Source organism: Fundulus heteroclitus, chromosome 21 (genome assembly GCF_011125445.2).
Source record: "Fundulus heteroclitus isolate FHET01 chromosome 21, MU-UCD_Fhet_4.1, whole genome shotgun sequence".
Taxonomy (NCBI): domain Eukaryota; kingdom Metazoa; phylum Chordata; class Actinopteri; order Cyprinodontiformes; family Fundulidae; genus Fundulus; species Fundulus heteroclitus.
This window is the reverse complement of record NC_046381.1, coordinates 18,504,555-18,524,138: the sequence shown is the minus strand read 5'-3', so window position 1 is coordinate 18,524,138 and position 19,584 is coordinate 18,504,555. Positions and strand designations below refer to the sequence as shown.

General features: G+C 39.7%; 1 protein-coding gene across 1 annotated transcript; it reads right to left on the bottom strand.

The window, feature by feature from the left end:
- Positions 1 to 43: 43 nt before the first annotated feature.
- marchf6 (E3 ubiquitin-protein ligase MARCHF6) lies at positions 44 to 18,898 on the bottom strand. Its single transcript, XM_036124918.1, has 25 exons — positions 18,519 to 18,898; positions 17,011 to 17,110; positions 15,137 to 15,210; positions 14,833 to 14,976; positions 11,258 to 11,330; positions 10,988 to 11,156; positions 10,581 to 10,767; positions 9,507 to 9,568; positions 9,348 to 9,380; positions 9,166 to 9,217; positions 8,978 to 9,036; positions 8,801 to 8,881; positions 8,548 to 8,616; positions 6,409 to 6,483; positions 5,913 to 6,047; positions 5,603 to 5,823; positions 5,143 to 5,280; positions 4,034 to 4,256; positions 3,747 to 3,816; positions 3,351 to 3,532; positions 2,570 to 2,704; positions 2,387 to 2,476; positions 1,869 to 2,001; positions 673 to 808; positions 44 to 392 (listed from the first exon to the last, which is right to left on the bottom strand). The coding sequence occupies exons 1-25, from the start codon at positions 18,535 to 18,537 to the stop codon at positions 305 to 307; spliced, it is 2,748 nt and encodes a 915-aa protein (XP_035980811.1). The 5' UTR covers positions 18,538 to 18,898; the 3' UTR covers positions 44 to 304.
- Positions 18,899 to 19,584: the final 686 nt, after the last annotated feature.

The following is a 19,584-nucleotide window of genomic DNA, read 5'->3' as shown; positions in this document are numbered from 1 at the left end:
ACACAAAACGCTGGTTCTTGTTGAAAACATGCAACAGAAAAGATAAACTGTCACTTTGATTTAATAAATTATACATACAGGTTTTAAGATGTACAATGGTCATTGCATTAATCCACAGCTATCCTTTTCTCATAAGACAAAGTCTGCTTTCAAAGTATTTACACATGTACAATTTATGAGGCAGCGCTTCACAAAGCAAGGCATGAATGACGATACACATGATGTTTAGACCCTTTGCTGTTACCCCGAGGGTCAACGGAGGGTAACTGGTGCAAAAACGTGGCACACGTCGGACACAATGATGTTACTCTGCGATGGGGTTGGAGGTTGGGATCGAGTTTGCTCTGCTTGATTTCCGTTCGTAGTTGACAAGCCTCTGACCAACCAGGTACCTGCATGGGAAGAATGAATGTCAGGCTTGCACTGAAATGAAGGTTTTCTGCAATTTATTAGATTGGCTAAAGAATGAGGTTAAACATTTGGAGAAAGCCACTAAATTCTTAATGGTAAGACACAAAAATGTTGACGTTTTCGACGGAAACAAAAGTAAAAAGCTTTTAGAGTTCATTACGCAAATCAAGCCAAAGCAAAATTAAAAACCCTTCTTTTCCAAATGACAAATACATGTGTGGCTTTTGACTGATTTAAGACAACAACAAAAAACAGGCATACTTGTCATTCTTGATGTGTTCATAAAGTCGTTTAAACTGTCTGATCTGGAAAGACAGGATGCCGATGAGCGACACCACCATCAAGAGGAATGGATAGATTCTCCTCTGCATTAGGATCTCCATTTCAGGGGTAACTCCTGAAAGAAAGCACATGTCACACATGTTACCCTGTTACATTTCCGTAAAAGGTTCATTCAATTACTGTAAGAAAGTTTTATGTTACACTATTCTTTTATGATCAAAGGTTTTTATACACCCTTAAATATTAATTTGAGGCTTTTATTGATTTATATAAACATTGCTTTTTGGAGTGGAATAATTACACAACGAACATTTTCTATCATTTGTATAACCTAGAATTGGATGTACTGGTTTCGAGTTAAAGTGTTTTATTTGCCCTTATCCACAGAGTCAAAATACTGGCTCGTCTATAAACACACACCCTCTCTAACATTTGGATGAAGACACCTTAGCAAGATGTAGAGAAACAAAACACCATCATCATCAAGCTATTGACAGTTCTGGCGGGACATCTGAACTCTCTTTATAACGGTGGAGCTCATCTAAATCCAGAGAGCTTGCTTTTAAGCAAAGTCCATGCTTACTCATTGGGGTGAAGGTTGAAGTCCTTCCAGAAGCTTTATGTTGGCTGTTCTATAGCCAATCTTGTGTCAAGTTCCTTGCACTTAATCCTGTGTTTTTAATTTTCCCCGCTGTGGGATCAAGAATGTTTCATCTTATTTTGACACATTCTGATGAGCGTTAGGCTCATTGTCCTGTTGGAACAGCCAAGTTTCCAAGTTTTAAGCATCTCACTACTGATTTAAAAAGGTTGAAAGTTTGTTTAGACCCTGTGGAAGTGAGAAACACCACTATAAATTCAAACGGGTCTAAACTTGATTTTTGTTGTCAAAAACCTTTTAAAAAAAAGGTATATATATATATATATATATACACACACACAATTGTTCCTCAGAAAAAAATATTTGCATAAATCATTAAAAGCCCATTATTTATATAAATATCAGAACAAGGTCATTTCATTTCTTGTATAAGTTTTAAGAAAATTTGTTTAGGTAGTTTATTTCTCTTCTTTAAACACTGCTGTTGTTGTGTACTTTAAAGTCTGATACCTAGTCTAGTCTGATTAAATACATTTTAATAAAAGTTAACAATCTAATGATTTCTGCCACTGACCAACAGCAGGCACCACCCCAGCAGCAATCACATAGGGCACACACAGGGACAGCAGCAGCACTGAGATAACAGGAGCTGCCAGTTTCCGGATGATAAAGTGGAGATCAATGTTGCGAATCCCATTTGCATAAACCTACAGAGAGGAGAGGTAAAAAGAATAAGCTGAAGGCTCCAATGCACAACTAAAGCAACTCAGGACTTCACACATGAAGACTCAACACGTACGGTTCATTACATCTCAGTCCAGTTAATACAACCCAGTTCATAACACCAGAGTAAAAAAAACAAAAACAAAAAACATTTATTGACTTCATAGAAGCAAAATACTCTGAACAGTTCTTAAGATGCAGCTTTAAGGAGTAAGCGGATTAATATACTAAACCATTTAATGGTGTTTATTTAAGTACAACATATTTAAACACATTTATATCTCGCTATGATTCTGACAAAAGAATGGTTTCTGACCTGGGAAATTGAGCACATTACAAGTTTACGTTTAAGATCCATTAAAAGCCTACCTGCTCAATAACAGCCTTAAGCCACCACTGTGGGCCCATGAGGGTGATGGCTGCGATGATCTTAGCATGGAGCACTCCAAGAGCCCAATCCTGAAAAGGACATGAAGACATGAACATGGGAGAATTTCTTAATGCATTTCTAAATGATTAAAATCCCAACTCTGCCTGCGTGTATAAGCCTACCTGCCAAGGATAAAACAGAGGTGTTTGGTCTAGAGGAACTCTGAGTGGGGCCACAATCACCAGCTCAAACAGCAGCCCCAGCAGCAGAGGGATGACTCCAGCCACCAGCAAAGCCACAACCAGGGTCTTCAGGATCTACACAAATGGTAATATAATAAACAAAAGACACCATTCTTTGATATAATGCTGCTTTACAGGATAAACATGATAGACAACTACATTTCTGATCTCCAAGACTTATAATGCATAAGGAGCAGGTTCCTTAATAGAAGAACTAAAAAAAAAGGTGCCAAACATAACTTTTCATGATGGGGAAAAACTGACCAAATCAATCTCTGGTCAACAAGTTTGGTGCCAATACCGATAATTCAGTTTTCTTCTGATTTGACAAAGTTTTAATTTGACTAATACAGCAAATGGATAAAAGTAATTTTATGTCTGTCTGTCACTATGTGTTTATAAATGTCTCTGTTGATAGTTTACTGCTTCTAATACATTAGATACTTCTATGTAGCACCAAGGTTTACAGCTGTAGAAACATTTACCTGAAATCATTAATCTTGTGTTTAGTAGGATCTCTAAATATTAGCTCATGACTTAGAAACCTGAGAATGTTTAAAAAGGTAATTATCAGCACTGTTCCTGTGTGCAGCTGGCATCAGCCAACCTGAATTTTGCTTTTGGCAGCGTGTTAACTGGATTTCATCAAATGTGCTTCAGAACCTAGTTCGCATAATTTTCATGAAACTTATTAAAACGTAGCTAAGACCCTGCTGCCTACCATGAGTGTCCATTCCTGGACTTTGTGCATGATTACGATGCGTCCCTGTGGCATCCACGCCAACAAAACGGTGACTCCACGCACTGAGAGCCAGCAGACGTACAGACCACATGCGGCTGTGTACAGCTCATGGATTTTAGAGCTTCCTGTCCAGAAGGACATCAGCCAGCGGCCTGTAAATACTGGAAAATAAAAACACGTGGTAGAGTCATTATTCACATCACAGCCAACTTTGTAGTGGTGTCAGAGGAGAAAAAAAATACTATCTTAACTTATAATAGTTCAGGAAAGACATGTAATTATGTGTATATATAAAGAGACAGTCCTCATTAGGGTTAGGGTGGGGTTCAACAGAGTAGTAAATTGTTAGTTTAACCATGTGACGCAATTCCCTACCTGGTAGAGTTAAGCACACCAGACTGGCCAGCAGGAGAGTGATGCACATGAATATAATCAGAAGCACAATCTAGGGAACAGAGGGCATAAAACATAAGTAAACGTCCTTCTTTTCTTTGATAGCATCATTAACAATGATTCTTATAGTAAAGAATTTAAAATAGGATTCAGTTTTCCTGAGATCATTTGGGTGTGACCAGAGCTGCAATCTACAAAAATGTGCTAGAGATGATCTGGTGTTAAAAAACATTTTTTTTTTTTTATAAATAATCACAGGGCTGTCTCACCCTAAATGGAAAGCGAAGGGGCCGGTGGTAGGGCTGGAAACCCACTGGCCCCCCCTGCTGCAGGATGGCCTGATGTGCTGCATGCAGTCCTTCCCCAACAGGCGGTGCTGGGTTGTTGTTGTTGTTGTGGGGAGCATGGGGAGGGTTGTTATTGTTGTTGTTGTTTGCAGGCTGGTTGGCATCGTTGTCCTCCTGCTCACCGAGAAGGTAGGAGTGGAGATCTCTGCAGACAAAGAGGAGCGGCTGATCAGCCACAGGAAGGGAAAAATACCACACCTAGCAAAAATACTGCCAATACCACACAAAGTATCTAGTTGGAATTTTATGTGACAGACCAACACAAAATAGTGAATAATTGTGGCGTGGAAGGAAACTAAGAAGTGGTTTTCAATTTTTCATTTTTTTTAATGTCTGATGTGGATTTATATTCACATCCCTGAGAAATCGATGACAGTGAAAATCCTCTTGAGAACGTGTAAAGGCGTTTATAAAAGCGTTTTGTAGGAGGAGCTCATGGTTCAGCCAGGAGATGATGTGTTCATGATGATGTCCGATGTTCCACCACGTGTACTTGGGATATAAACTCAATATGTAGTCTCTTCTGATCAGAGCACATTTTTCTATACATTTGCTGAACTACTTTCAGAATTTTTTTTATGCATTTCTTGTTGCTCTTCTATAAAGAACAAAAGTTCTGCCAACACATTCTTCCACCCGAGCAGCAGATCTCTGCAGCTCCTTCAGATCTATAATTTGCCTCCTGGCTGATTCTCCAAATAATGCTCTCTTTGCCTGGCTTGTTAGTTCAGATTGACAACCATGTTTTCATTGGTATCGGGAGCATTGGGTGGGAAATACAAACGCATGCTACACTTTTCATATTTATATTTATAAAACTCCTTGTAAACCACCACTTTCACTTTCCCTCCACTTCATAATTGAGCGCTACTTTGCCACATGTCATCCCACTAAGACGTTGATGTTTGTGACTGTAATATGACATGTGAAAAGCCTTCAAGTGTTATAACACTTAATGCATTATGCCCCGTGTGATGTGCACACAACCTGGAGACGTTTAAAGTATGAAAGCTGTTCAGAAGTTGACTTACAGCAGATAGCCAGCGCTGACTGTCCAGGCTCTAACCAGCCCTTTCAGCCACTGCCGCGTGTGTCCTTGCTCCAACAGGGCAGGGAGGACAACCTGAAGTAACAAGAGCTCCAAAGACAGCTCACTGACGGGGGCGTCGCTGAAAGAGAAGACGTAACATGATCAGGGAATGATTTGATCTCCTCCCAACTCATTTAGCATTATAAGGCATTTGTTACGTTTCTAAAGCATGCAGAGACATTCAAACAAATCGGTTCCAGCAAGTAAAGTTATTTTTTTTGACCAGCCCCTTTTTTGACTGTACTTTCAACATTTCTATTTTTGCTCACAATATAGAACAAGAGTTTGTTGGTCTTTTTGCCTCAGAAAGGAAGTGGTCTGTGTAACCAGGTCAGACACAGAAACATCAAGTCGCAGCTCTGTGACACGTGTCTGGAAGTGTTGCCGGTGTGGCTGGGTACCTGTAGAGCATGACATTGTACGGGAGGAAAGTGGGCATCAGCACTTTTATCAGCCTGATCGGCAGCCACAGCATGAGCAGCACAATGGAGCCAAAGACGACCACGGACAGGATGAAACGCCGCAGGTGTCTGTAGATGGGTAAATGGATCATCTCCTGAACCGGGTTGAAGTCGGGGTCATTAAGGTTTCGTAAAAACCAGAGCACTCCGGGTCTCAGAACCTGACGGAGACAGATCTGTGTTAACATCCGCTTCATTTGGAGCTAATTTAACGCAAAGTATATGAACAACAACAACAACCAGGTTTTACCTCTCTTAGGAGGAGAATGAAAGACGCAAAGTAGAACACGTACACCATTCCCACAAGCCAGTGAAGGAACATGGTGGTGCCAGGTGCCGACTTAAAACTCATTTCTCTGTCTTTCAGTGAGGCGTCAAACATTTCCTGCGGGCAAAGACAGTAACATTTAACACAAGTCGTCACATTTTGGGTCTAATAAGTAACTGTCTATGTGTTAATGCCTGCATAAATTCACAGAATGTAGATTTATTTTCGTCTATTCCACAAGCTTTGTATGCAATTGTAATGTCATAGATGGATATTACTAACATTTAACGTTACTAAGATTTATCAGATAAGTGTCTTGCACAGTAAAAATGTCAACAGGTACAGAAACAAAGATAACACAATAAATTTGATCTAAATTTGGCCTCTATAGCAAACCACCAGACTCCACGAAGCAAAGCACTAAATGTCAGGAGGTTGGATTGGAATCAGGGCATGAATTGGGGAAAGAGAGTCTTACCAAAGAGCAGATGTCAAGCCACCAGCCACAGATCAACGGAAAAACTCCAATCTCCACAACAACCAGCAACGACACCTGCAACAGAACATGTTTATTTCAGCTATTTCAACTCATCTCGTTGTACAGACAGTTTCAAGGGGGAGTTTTCCTCTCCACTGTCGCTTCATGCATTCTCAATATGAGGGATTCCTGCAAAAAACCAAAAAACAATTCAGACGACTCTCCCTGTGGCTCTACGCTCTTTCATTAGGAGTGAATGAATGCTGCTTGTCAAGACTTGATGCAATCTGCTGGGTTTCCCTAGAGAGGAAACTTTTAAACCAATCTGTCTGGATGATTTAATTGAGTTGACTTTGTAAAGTGCCTTGAGATGACGTGTTGTGAATTGCCGCTATATAAATAAAATTAAACAGAAAATTGAGTTGAATTTAAAAGAACTGGAGTAGCTTATTAAAATGGGAATGGTTCATGTTGCTTTCAACACTAAGGTGCCATATCGCATAGTAAGTGTGCATGGGGCTGTAAACACAGTTAAGACAGGCCGCCTCACACTCAGCCTGTACACATCAGAACAGGACCACAAGGCTGGTCTGATAAAATTACCGGTATGCAGCACATGTGAATAGTGAGTTTGTGTGCATCAATGACTACAGGAGACCTGTCCCCTAGAATGCACTATGAAGGGAGGCCAACTGGTACTGCTGGTGGAGGCGGGGGCTACTCTGAGTAGGGTAGCACCGATATGAAAATCTGGGTTGATATCAATATCAATTTATTATTATTAATTTAGTGGAACTGAAAATTATACTAACTGAATTTTTGAACGTGGGTTATAATCTAGATTTGCACACTGCTTTCCACATCTTCTTTCGACACAGTGAAAAGTGACCACAGTGCTGACATTGCATCTCTGCTTCATTTAAAACCCATAATCCTGTCTGCGATGAATCACTGTCACCTGACCGAACAAAAAACACAAAGGGCAACTAGATGGAAATAACATCGGTTGTTAATATCAGCCCAGCTTTACTTAACGGACCGATACCGATGATAATGCTAATATATTGTGCATCCCTAATTCTGAATACTAAAAAACACAAAAACAAGCATGTGTTATTATGGTTAAGCAGCGAGGTGTATTGTTGCTTTACTACTGCTGCATTTTAATTTCAGCTGTAGCCTACCAGAGCTGTGTAACTCAGGGCAAAGAGATTTTAAATGTAAAAAGTTATTTTCTCCACCATTTATAAAATAAAAACCTGCGTTTAGGTTTTGTCAGAGTTTCTGCAAGTTCCAGTAGATTTAAATCCTAGATACATTAAATACTTTTTATGACTTAAAATTCAGATGCATACATTTAAGACCTATTAAAGCCTTGAAAGGTGCGTTCATATTGGCACCACTTTTGCTTGCTGCCACTCGCCTGACATTATCTTGGCTGTTCGCACAGTGAGCAACAAGCCAAAAATACAGCAGTAAAATGGTGTTTTCTAACGACGCTTTCACTTCCCTGTCACTCCAGCCCCCTCGCTCACTCTTCCCCGAGGCTTGCAACTTTCTGGACTCGGTAGAATACTTAGTTGACTCATACAACTCAGGCCGACCCCAGACCGCTACTATCAGCTTGTCTTCCATGTTGAAAGAAAACGTCTCCACCGCATTCCTTCATCACATCTAGTTTCTGATTGGTTGTCGCGGTGCGACAAGACACAAAAGTCCAGCTTTTTCAACTCCAACAACTGTCGCTTTGCACCCATCGCAGGTGTCGTGTCGCTCTGGCTTCGCTTTAAAACGCCAAAATCGCACGTTTTGCATCACTAGAATTGCCTCTGTGGCTTCCTCTAGCATCATGTTGCTCTCATGTGGCACCTGTGCATAAGGAGATCATGTAAATCTGTCGTTTGCCTGACACATTCACACTCAATGTGAACGCACCTTCAGACTCTGCTTAAGCCCTGTTTATTCTAAGAATACAAAAAAATCTTATGAACAGCATCAGTTTTTTGTCTGTATTCCTTCTTAGTTTGTAATAGCAAAATAAATTTCATTCAGAATTGCATTTCTGCAGAAACACAAAAGAAGTGAAGGTTTTCATTTACAGGAATAACAACAAAGCAGGAAAGCAGTCAGAGGTGTTACCTTGACAACAATGTAGCAGACTCCCAGGAGGCGGCGGGAACGTTGGAACCTAACCAAAGCAGCGAGTCCCTAAAATACCCATTAAGGATCAATCCTGCACAAAGTGGCTAATCTGTAAAACAATCCGTCGGACGTATTCTTTTGTTGAGATTTACACATGAACATGTCCTAAATCTAACCATCAGAATTGATTTAGAATATCAGAAATGTTTCAGCAGTAGATGGGCTCAGATCTTGCCAGGAGAAAGGATACATGACACAGAATGAGGGTCATGGCCAGCAGGATGTAACCCACAATCGTTGTGATCAGGCCCTCGAAGTGAGATGCTTGCACCTAAAGTATGAAATTATCAACAACAACAATGAATTATAAACACAAAGCACACATAAGTGCGTTATAAAGTGGGACAGAGTAAAACTGGAGTCTTACATATTCCTCAAAGCCGAGGCCAACAACAGAGAAGTGTCCAATGTGGTAGGGACAAAATGCTAATAAGAAAAGGTAGAGCAACGTTATAAAATCAAAGTTATGTAAAATTATAACTCTTGTGTTAAAATAAAAAAAGAACAAGAGTAATATTATTAAGTGTAAAGTAATTTTCGTGTAAATCTACTCACCAAAGACCAGAATGAAGAGCGTGTTCAGAGACACCACCCAAAACACATGCTCCTATAAAACAAGCACAGAAAACGTTAGTAATGGAAATTGTTAAAGCCTTTCTTGAGCTTTATGGTTATATCAGCAGTGTAGTAAATAAATAAATAAATAAATAAATAAATAGATAGATATAATAACTTACCAGAAATACAAGTGAACCATCCAGACCAAGCATCTATATGGGAAACAGAAAAATAATAATTAATTATGACCTAGCTATAACATATCAGCTTTTCACAGTTACATGACAACATTTAGGCTTTTTAGACCTAAAATAATCCCACATTGTGTGCAGACTTACCCTTTCCCACGTGAGTTCCTCAGCTGCTCGGTCCCACTCCAACGCATTCCAGTTAATGTCGTCTACAGCAAAACAACACATTTAAAATTTTAAATGTTGCAAAGATTTCTACTTTTGTCACTGAGCTCGACTACTCAAATATTAAAATTAAGAGATCACAGTGAAATGAAATCTGAATTCTACTTTAGTGGCTGGGAGCTTTGTCCTCAGAATTAAGAAGTATAAAGAAAAAATTTGCTATGGTTCAAATAATTTGAATTACAGTACTCCTACAGATGTGAGAAATCAAACGATTCCCTCTGTGAAAATGTGCTTTTCATAGACAAACCACATCTAAAAGCAATGCTAAAAAAATATATCCATTAAATTATGGTACAAAGATAAAAATGTGGAGTACACGACTCAGCTAGCACTTCAACTCAATGTTAAATCTTCAGCAAAACCCCCATCTGCAACGGAAGACGCTGCTGTTTCACAGCCAAATAAAATATAGATTTTTTTGGATTTCCATTTAAAATCCAAGGAATAAATAGTGAGACTTCTCATGGACAGAAACGTTTCTATCATGTTGGAATCCATTAAAGATTAGGCTGGACAATTAATTGCATTTGTAATATAATCGCAATTAAAAACAAATGTTTCCAAATTGCAGAGGTCTGCAACTTTATGGCTATGTAACAATTAATGGATAAGACACGACCTTTAGGTGTCGGTATGTCTAAATCAATTAAAACTATTCTGTTGATTAATATTATTCTGACTAATCAAAACATATTTCTTGTTTTAAATAGTCCTTGTTTACAAACATCTTTATCTACCGGTTATTTTTGTTGTTTGTGGTTAATGCTGAGAAAAGTCAAAATTAAATCCCAGTTATGGTTGAAATATATCACAATTTTGATTTTTGGCAAAATCGTAGAGCCCTATTATAGATTTTTTATTAAATATAATTGATCAAAACTAACAACTTGATATCAAGTAAAGATTGAAAGTGGTCTGGTTTGAAGGTCAACATTAAACCAAACTTCTTTTATTTTACTTAAAGCATTATTATCTAATAACGCATATAGAGACCTTGCGCTCCGTTATTGGCATCTGCGTCCTCAGCAGGGGCGCCCTCTTCTTCCAGCTCAGGGTCATCAGCCTGGTCTGGGGGGGCATCGGGGGGTTCAGGCTCTGCCTCATTCTGAGCTGGAGGATCAGCGGGAGCCGGCTGGGCTGCGGGGGGCTCGTCGGCTGCTCCCTGACCTGGAGCTTGACCCTGAAAGGGGAAGTAACGTATTGGAGAATAATTACTATTGTGGCAGATTTATTCAAAGCAGAATACGAGGCTGTGGAATAATATGCTGGATTAATTAAGAAATCACAATAAATTGTATTACTTATGTTGGATCTTGGCTAGAATGAATATGACTCATGCAATAATTACATTAGTCTATATGTTTCTAGTGTCCACCTGTTTTATACATCAAGCTGTGTACCTCATTGGCTTGTCCAGCGAGGTTAGGGGGTGGTGGCTGGTGCTGTTCCAACCACTGGGGGGCGCCACCGTGGACGATCTGCTCTCTGAGCCACACCAGACTGATGAAGGCACACAGAGTGCAGGTGACCACAAAACAACCCTGCAGGCAGTCTGCCAGGAGGTTGTCTCTACACGAACACAGCAGAAATATATTGAAGCACACGACGGGCGCCAACATTTATTAACGTTTTAACAGGGAACCGCTCAAAAGAAAATTATCTCTGCTTACGTAGAGAGCATGTCCAGCGGCAGTGTCAAAAGGGAGCTCACAGAGCCTGTAAAAAGACACTTGTAGATGCGGCCTGTAAACAGAGAGACCGGAAATATTAAACATGTTTGCTTTTTTTATTTAGCTTGGTTTTTATTTTTTGACAACAGTGCATTATTTATTTTACAGCTGTATAAATTCCACACTGGGAGCTGACACAAAACGAACAAGACGGAATTACTAGTGCAAGAAAGAATTATAATAATGAAACTGTAGATATAATAAAAGTGAGATAACAAAAAAAGGGATGGAATACATTTTAATAAAATCTGCTATTATTATGAAGGACCACACATTATTATATTCTCCTTTAGTTGCATGAAAACAGTGTCAGTGAGAGACATCTGTGGCTTTCCTTTTTGACAAAGCTTGTAGTTAGAGTGGCTGAGGTTATCCTGAGTTAAGCTTATCTTTAGACTTAGGCTGTTGGAGGAAATCAAGCTCTATTTCTCTCCCTGCTGAGTCCTCCTACTGTTCTCCAATTTGTTGTCATTTTAACTTTTAACTTTATGTTCTCTGTGGTTTTTCTTTTTACAGAAGGTACGAAGGTGCAAGACTTCATGCAACCTGCTGGGTTCCCTTAGATAGGAAACGTTTTAACCAACCTGTATTATTTGATTGAATTTGATTTTGCCTTGAGATGATATGTGTTGTGAATTGGTGCAATATAAATAAAATTTAATTGAGTGCATCCCTGCATTAATAAGGGCATAACTGGGTGCCACTGTGTATTGAAAATGGGTTTTTGAAGCCTTACCGAGTATGCTATTTGCTCCATCAGATAAATATCCCATACCTCCTGGGTCCATGTATTGTATGTGGAAGTTCTGGTTTTAGCCATCTAATGGTTATGCATTTCAGTGCTAATGTGAGCAATATGTTTACCAGATAACTGTCAGCCTTCCTACCCGTTCCCTCAGTTATTTCCCACCACTTTGTTTTAGCTGCAAACCACTCGGCTCCACTCGCTTGCAAGTGTTTCAGGGGCAGGTTTTTCAGGGCCAGCCCAGGTTTTTTCCATCCCTGCTCAACAGCAGGGTCAAATCGAGTTGACTCGAGCTGAGTTTTGACGTGAACACAATGCTTTTCAGTGATTGGCCAAAGGTGAGGAGAAGCAAGGTTTTTCGCCGAAAATCCAGAAAAACTGAAGGGTGACGATATTAATATTAAGGACCACCATGAACAGCGTGGGTCAAACCAAAATATAATTTTACTATTTACAAACCAAAAGAAAAGCTGGATTTTCCAAGGCTTCTCTCATTTTCCACACTTCAAGGAATGATAAGCTTTGCCTCTGAAGAGTGTCCATCCAATCCTGCCTTCCAGACCGACCGCGGCCGGGGGGGAACAGCACAGCTACGTCTGCAGCGCTGCCCGCTGAGAAGCAGCCCGGCAGCTGGCTTTAGCCCCCCCCCGCTATCTTTTTTAAGACAGATATCAATCTTCAAAAGAGATATTTTTGGAATATCTCTTTTGAAAACTGCCTTAAGGTCATCAAATATCTCCTCTCAGAAAACATTTAGCTTAGGACACATCCAGAAGACATGAGTATGGTTGGCAGTGTGTTCACCACAATTACTCCAGAATGAGCTGGGATGTGTTGGGCCCATCTTACCAGTTATTATTATTATTAGAATTAATGGCATTCTGAAGAATTGAATTATTGTTTTCCATTTGAATTCCCTCCATGAAAAAGGAGTTAAGTGGTTAATTGTGCTAGAGTGCATATTTCCTCCCATGAGTCCACTCGCAGCAACCCTCCCAGTATATTTTCCCCTGAATCCATAAACTTCGACTCAGGTCTTTAACAATGTAGGTCTTTTAATCTTATCAGGTGCAGTTAATAGATCTTGCTATAAAAGCCCCGTTTTGCAGCTGCGGTGATCTCTCATCAGGAACGTGACACATGCACAAACACTGCTGTCCTTTAAAACAGCATTAGCAACAGCACCTTGAATTGTTTTGTTACTAAAAAGTGCTTTAGAAGTAAACTTGCCTTGCCTAGTAAATTAAAGTTGGGATAAATAACATTTGTGTTGTTTAATAATCTTCATGCAATACAATCCTTCACAAAAACACAAAATAAAGACAGAACGCTGTGGCTACGTTTTGGCTCTCGGTTGGTAGAAAACAAAAGTTATTTTACAGAACCAGTGGCTCTATCACCAGCCCTTGTTAACAACAGGAACCTCTTTGATTGAAAAGCCCCGTTAAAAACTCTGGAATTAACATCTTATTGCCAGATATCTTTGCACACGTTTGGGGTTCTAGTGGAGTCCATGCCTCGATGGATCAGACACATTAACATGGTCATAATGTTATGCCTAATTGCTAAAAGGTTAATACTAATCACACTAATCACAAAATGTTACTTTACCTCTTGTAGTATTTTTGTTTTTTTCTATTTACATGTTGTTTTTCACTGAAAATCATAGTTTATATAGTTTGTGCCATGATTTGTCTTTATTTACTCATTTAATCTAAAATACGGAAACAATCTCCAAGCAATAAAAGATCATTATCCAATCTTACTTTTACATCGTAGACATTTAAATTATTGTCCTTATATAGTTATTTCATTCAACTGTTTATTTAATACAATTTGAAATTGTAATGTTTGCTTTAATCCATGAATTTGATGACCCTCATGAAAAATTAGAAAATTTTAAACTGATAAGACGACACATTTCTTCTGACAAGTTTATTTAAGTTGTGAAAGTTTAAATAACTTATCAGCAGAAACCTATTATTCACTATGATGCTTTTCCAGTGGAAGTCTCATGCTGACATAATCATACAGTAGGTGTGGTAGGGTGGTGCCGCTGTCTCAAACAGGGATAACCTGGCTTCACCTGGTTGTTTGTGTACCAGGTAAAGTGGGAGTAGCTTGGAACACCTTGGCACAATATTCCTAATCCTCTAAACCTGATCTGCTCTTGGTATCTTGGATTGTTTTTCATTCCCCTACACAGTACACAGTGCATTGGTTTGGTATGATTTAGCTCATTCTGATTTGGTGAATTCACTTATTACATCACACTAGGGCTGCAACTAACAATTACGTTTATTGTGGACTTATCTATCAATTATTTTTTTGATTAGTCAACTAATCACAATTATTATTTTTGTTGATCTCCATTATCACTTTAGTTGCTTGTAAAAATATTTTGACTCACTTGTTCTTGTCTACACACCTTTGAACGCCTCTTTGTTGCCTCTTGTTACCACTATCCTGTATTTGCTTTATAAATGATCCTCCATAAAATATTAATTTTAAATTCAATGACTTAGTTTTAGTTTTATGTTTCTATCAAAGTAGATTTTCTTTACTGTAAAAATGTTTTTAAAACAATAGTTCGACCATCAAACGTTTAGCATCGCTTAATGCTTACAAAGATTTTAAACTAACACGCTCCAAACTATAATTGATTTATTTTGGGGAAAATACTTTCAGAAATAAGATAACTACGAAAATTATTAGGCTTCCCTTTCATGTCCATTTTTGATGAGGCAGGTTGTGACTGATTAAAACTTACACGCAGTGAGGGGAACCACCCCGAGCCATGCAAAGGCAACCAGCGTGTAATGGAACCAGTAGCGGATGGCTGTGCCCACACTGGTCAGCAGGCCAGCACAGATGTCCTGAATGGGGAGACGCGACGGCATATCTGGGGAGTAGACTGAAGTGGACACGAGAACTAAGTCAGATTTGGCGACAGGAGTAAAACAATCTGTTTAACATTCAGATTATTTGAACGTGTTTATCAAAACAAAAAAAATAAAACGATATCATCAAACTGGTAAACATCCGGCGGACGAACACTAATGTGATGGACTTACTTGGTGTGAAAGCAAATCTGTGCTTGCATAATTCACAGTACTCCTTCCTGCTGTGTTTCAGCCACTGGACCAAACTGGATGGATTTAGAGAAAAATCAATAAATACAATCAAATGCCACACATTCCTGGGTTTTTATGTACAATACTCATACTGGCAGCCAACCAATAACAGCTTTTTTCCCCATCAACACAACATGACGACATCAGACACAGAAAACTGGGTTCACTGTCTGTAACATTAGGTGTGTTAGTTTTATTGGTTAATACATTTCTAATGTAATTTAAAATAATCGCCTTTTGTAACAAAGAGATTCAGATCAGGTTTAAAGGCCTATTAAAGACACATGCTCCATTTACAAGAACAAAAATTGCTCATTAAAGAAAAATCTATTTTCTAAGAGCTTCCATCACTTACTGTGAGATAGTTCAGTGAAGAAGCAAGACGCTCTGTACGCCTGATGCTCACAATCACACGTATACTGTTAAACTCAGACCAGCTATTATTTATCATCAAAGAAATAAAAATGCCTTTGTACTTATTTCTAAACTGATTTCAAAGTGCACATTTCTTCATAAAAGACACATTAAAATCTTTATTTTTTTTACTTTATTTTAGGAATTCAAAGTAGGCTGCAACAATTATGAAGCCAGTGCAAATATACAAACTAAAAAACAATCCTGGACTGTTCTGGGATTCTCCCTGAGGGATTTTCCTTCACCTGACTCTCACGCAGCAGGTAAGAGCAACGCACAGCCTCTAAAATACCTACCTGGACAGGTCTCACATTCACGACACAAATTTAACACCTAAAGCCAGTAATACTTCCTCGGGAATCCGGTCATTACTAGATAAATGACTCCAGCCAAAACTCAGAAAAGAACAAGAAACCACAGGAAGGAGTCGTTACCGTCAACAACGACACCCAATTTGCATAACTTAGCATGAACCTGAACAGAACACAATTTATTTCTGTGCTCCGGTTATTTCAGGCATTCATAAATTAAATATTTAAAGCAGCCCCATGTAGGTTTTGACCCAAGAAATGGCTTGAGATATATTAAATGATACAACACTTCCTTCTCAAAAACTGGCCTGTGTAACTTGAGAGGATCAGATCTGTCGCTGAATGGGTCGCTCTAGGTCATATGACCCATTCTAGGTTATGGCACATTGAGCTCAGACTGCCGTGTCATACAGCGGGGGGTTCAAAATGAACGTAGAGCTGCTTCTTTATTGGGGGGTTGCTCAGATTTTTCTTCAACGCAGCTTTCCATTAATATGACAGAATACAGCTTTATATGAGCAGGCAGCGTCGGTCTCCCCCAATCTTTCTTTTTTTTACGGATGTGATCCGGCCCTTTTTTTATAATATCAACAGCGAACACCTACACGTATAATAATTTACAACATGCTGTGACATTCTTGGGCGAGGCGGGAGATTTTGTTGGCGAGCCGGGGTGCCCCCCTTTGTAGAAGGGTAAGGGAAACACTGCTCTCTGATGTAGGATTTTATCCAGATGGGTAAATGTGGTCTTGTTACACTATGACTTCTCAATCTGCTGGTCCAAAGTGGTCTGCTATCAGATTCCAAAACATGGAGTGAGATTGTTTAATTTTGCGGCCGCAGCGCACCCAGTGGCCTTCAGGGGCACTAAACCTGGACGTTACAGGTCTAGTGCCCCTAGTGGCTAAAAGTTACACGGCGGTGCTTTAAACAATGCAAAAAGTTATCTGGAAGACCAAAGCTCTATTAATGGTATCAAGGTCACTTTTTAACTTAAGAATGTATACAATTTTGCAGGAGTGGAAAAACAGGACAAATGAATACATAAAAATAAACACCAAAGACGAGGAGTAGGTTTGACATGCATACCATTCCTGGTGGATGAATTTGATGCTGCCGGTGCAAACACAGGGATGGTACAGGGGTTTGTCTGGGGTGCCCTCGGAGCGACACACACGGCAAATATCCGCTGAAAACAAACAGACACCAATTTGTACTGCCTGTTGCCAAAACATGGACATGCAGATATTATACAGATGTTAATCAAATAAAATGATAAAAAGAGCCCAACGTAAATTGCTGTTACATTTTAAATAACGTAGCACAAAAGGGTGACATAATGCAAGGTGACAGAAATGTCCCCATACAGTGTACCTCTTTACTTATAACCAGGCACGGGCTGGCTAACAGCTGTCCAGATGTAGCAAGGTTTTAAAAAGTTACAGTTTCAATTGTGCTAAAGTATTTTCCTCATGCAGTTCCTACGGTTTAAGGTTCTAATAATCAGATGCAAGAAAAGCTGTGAAGTTTTATCTGGCTAAAAAAATAATACTTAAGAAGGGACTAAAGAAGCAACATACGCCGCATATATATAGATAGATATCTATCTATCTATATATGAAAAGGTCATTTAGATTTTGTTTATGTATTTTTGCGGTTGGCAAGCTATTTGTAACGTGTTAACGCAGCAAACTGCAACTAGCCCAATCAGCAACATAACCAGCTCATATCCACCTGCCATACCTGTAGTATTACTCTAATAATCAACAATATATACACATACATATATACATATATATAATATGTGCAACTAACACTAAATCTACCATATACTTATTTGCACACACTATGCCATAAGGTGATTGGGTATTTTATTCTTATAACATAATTGTTTATCCATGTGTCATATCAATATCTAATCGATTTGTCATTTGTCTCTCCCAATATTTTTTTCCCTTTATTTATTCAACTGGTTGATTTTCTCCCTCCTAATGTTATGTATTATTGTTTAGTTTGAATGATCCCCCTCACCTTACTTTCCTCTAATTTCCTCTCCCATTTTCTCCCTTCTTTGTGTTTCGCCGATTTAAAAAGGCTTTGATTCTGACATTATCATAATCTGAGAACCTCATGACGAACCGCGCTACCTTACGACGGGGAGAGGGGGAGAAAAACACGTCACGGAACAGCAAGTACAATTTCCCCCGGCAGAACTCAGGTATATCTTCATCTAATGCCAGATCCAGCACCGGAACCCGGATCTAAGCTAAATGTACCGAACTGCTGTCCAAACCCCGAGCCAGAGGACAAATAACAGTCCCGCGATGACATCATCAGTCATTTCTGGTCCATTCCACGCTCACAGCTTCACATACATGGTACCAAGACCTAGCATTGTGCGGAGCTCTGTTGCATATAAAAATAATATCCAAATAAAAGCAAAGTTTGAACCACGTCCCGTGCCTTCTTGAATCTACCTCGCGCCTCACTGACAGCCGCTGCTAATCAGCTGCCATTAGCGCAGCTGCTCGGGAGCAGCAGGCTTTCTGCTCCCAAAAGATGAACGCCCGAAGCGTAGCCACCGACGACAGACTCACCTTCCTCGGCAGTGTCCATGTTACCGATTAAATCCCCGTCACTTTCTCGAACAGTTGAGCCTCGTACCGTGAACCCATTCACGACACGGGCAGTATCGCCGAGCTAGCTGTGTTCAGCTAGCAACACGACCGTATCTTAAGGGTCGGAGGCATTGGACGTCGTGAAATGGTTTCTCCCCCCCCGCAGAAAACACCGATGGTGTTTCGTTTCCTTGTGACCTTTCGCCCAGAAGTCCTGCTCTCTGGCGTTTCTATCCAACGGCAGGCGCCGACTGCGCAGCGGGACTCTGGAAAAAAATGTGTTGCTAAAACGACAACTTGGATCAGGACGTTCAACGGCTAGTTGCTAAACAGAGGAGCGCATGCGCAAACGTTATGATATCGCTCTGAGTTGTTCGCGACCGAGCCAACGCTGTGTACTGGCTCGTTTAAATGAACGATAGAATCTGTCTGCTGTGGAGGATTTCAACTGTCGAGGTTAAAAAATAAAAACGGAGGGAAAAAAATAAATCTTAATATAGTAATCATTGTGTGTGCGCGCTTGGTTGGAAACACTAATAAATCAAACCGCAAACCCACGTTTTATTAATTAGACAGAATGATAAGCGAGGATGCGTTCGTGAGCCGAACGAGTCGGATCTTGCTGGTGAGCCGAGCCTTTCGGCTTGGATACCGGAACATGACCAGAAAGCTCATTGTTGCTTCTGTCGTGACGGTTTTATTTTCCTACAGTGGATCGATTGTTGCGGCTTTAAATTCTTACAACAATTATCAAGGGAGCTGGGTTAATATTTTACTCTTTGAGGTGGATCACTCATTTATTTTCCGTGTTAATATGAACATGCCTCCATTCGGACAACGTTTGTTATTTTATTGATGATGCTTCTAGAAAAATGTCAAAATCAGGGTAACGCCCCCATCTACTGGAGGGTAAAGGCGCAGGTTTTCTTAACCTAAAAAAAATTCGCGTCTTCTGCCTTTCAGAGGAATGGGAAGAAGAACCTTTGTAGTTCCCGGTTCAGCTGTCTGAGATGGGAGCATTATACAGATATTTTGTCAGCATCGT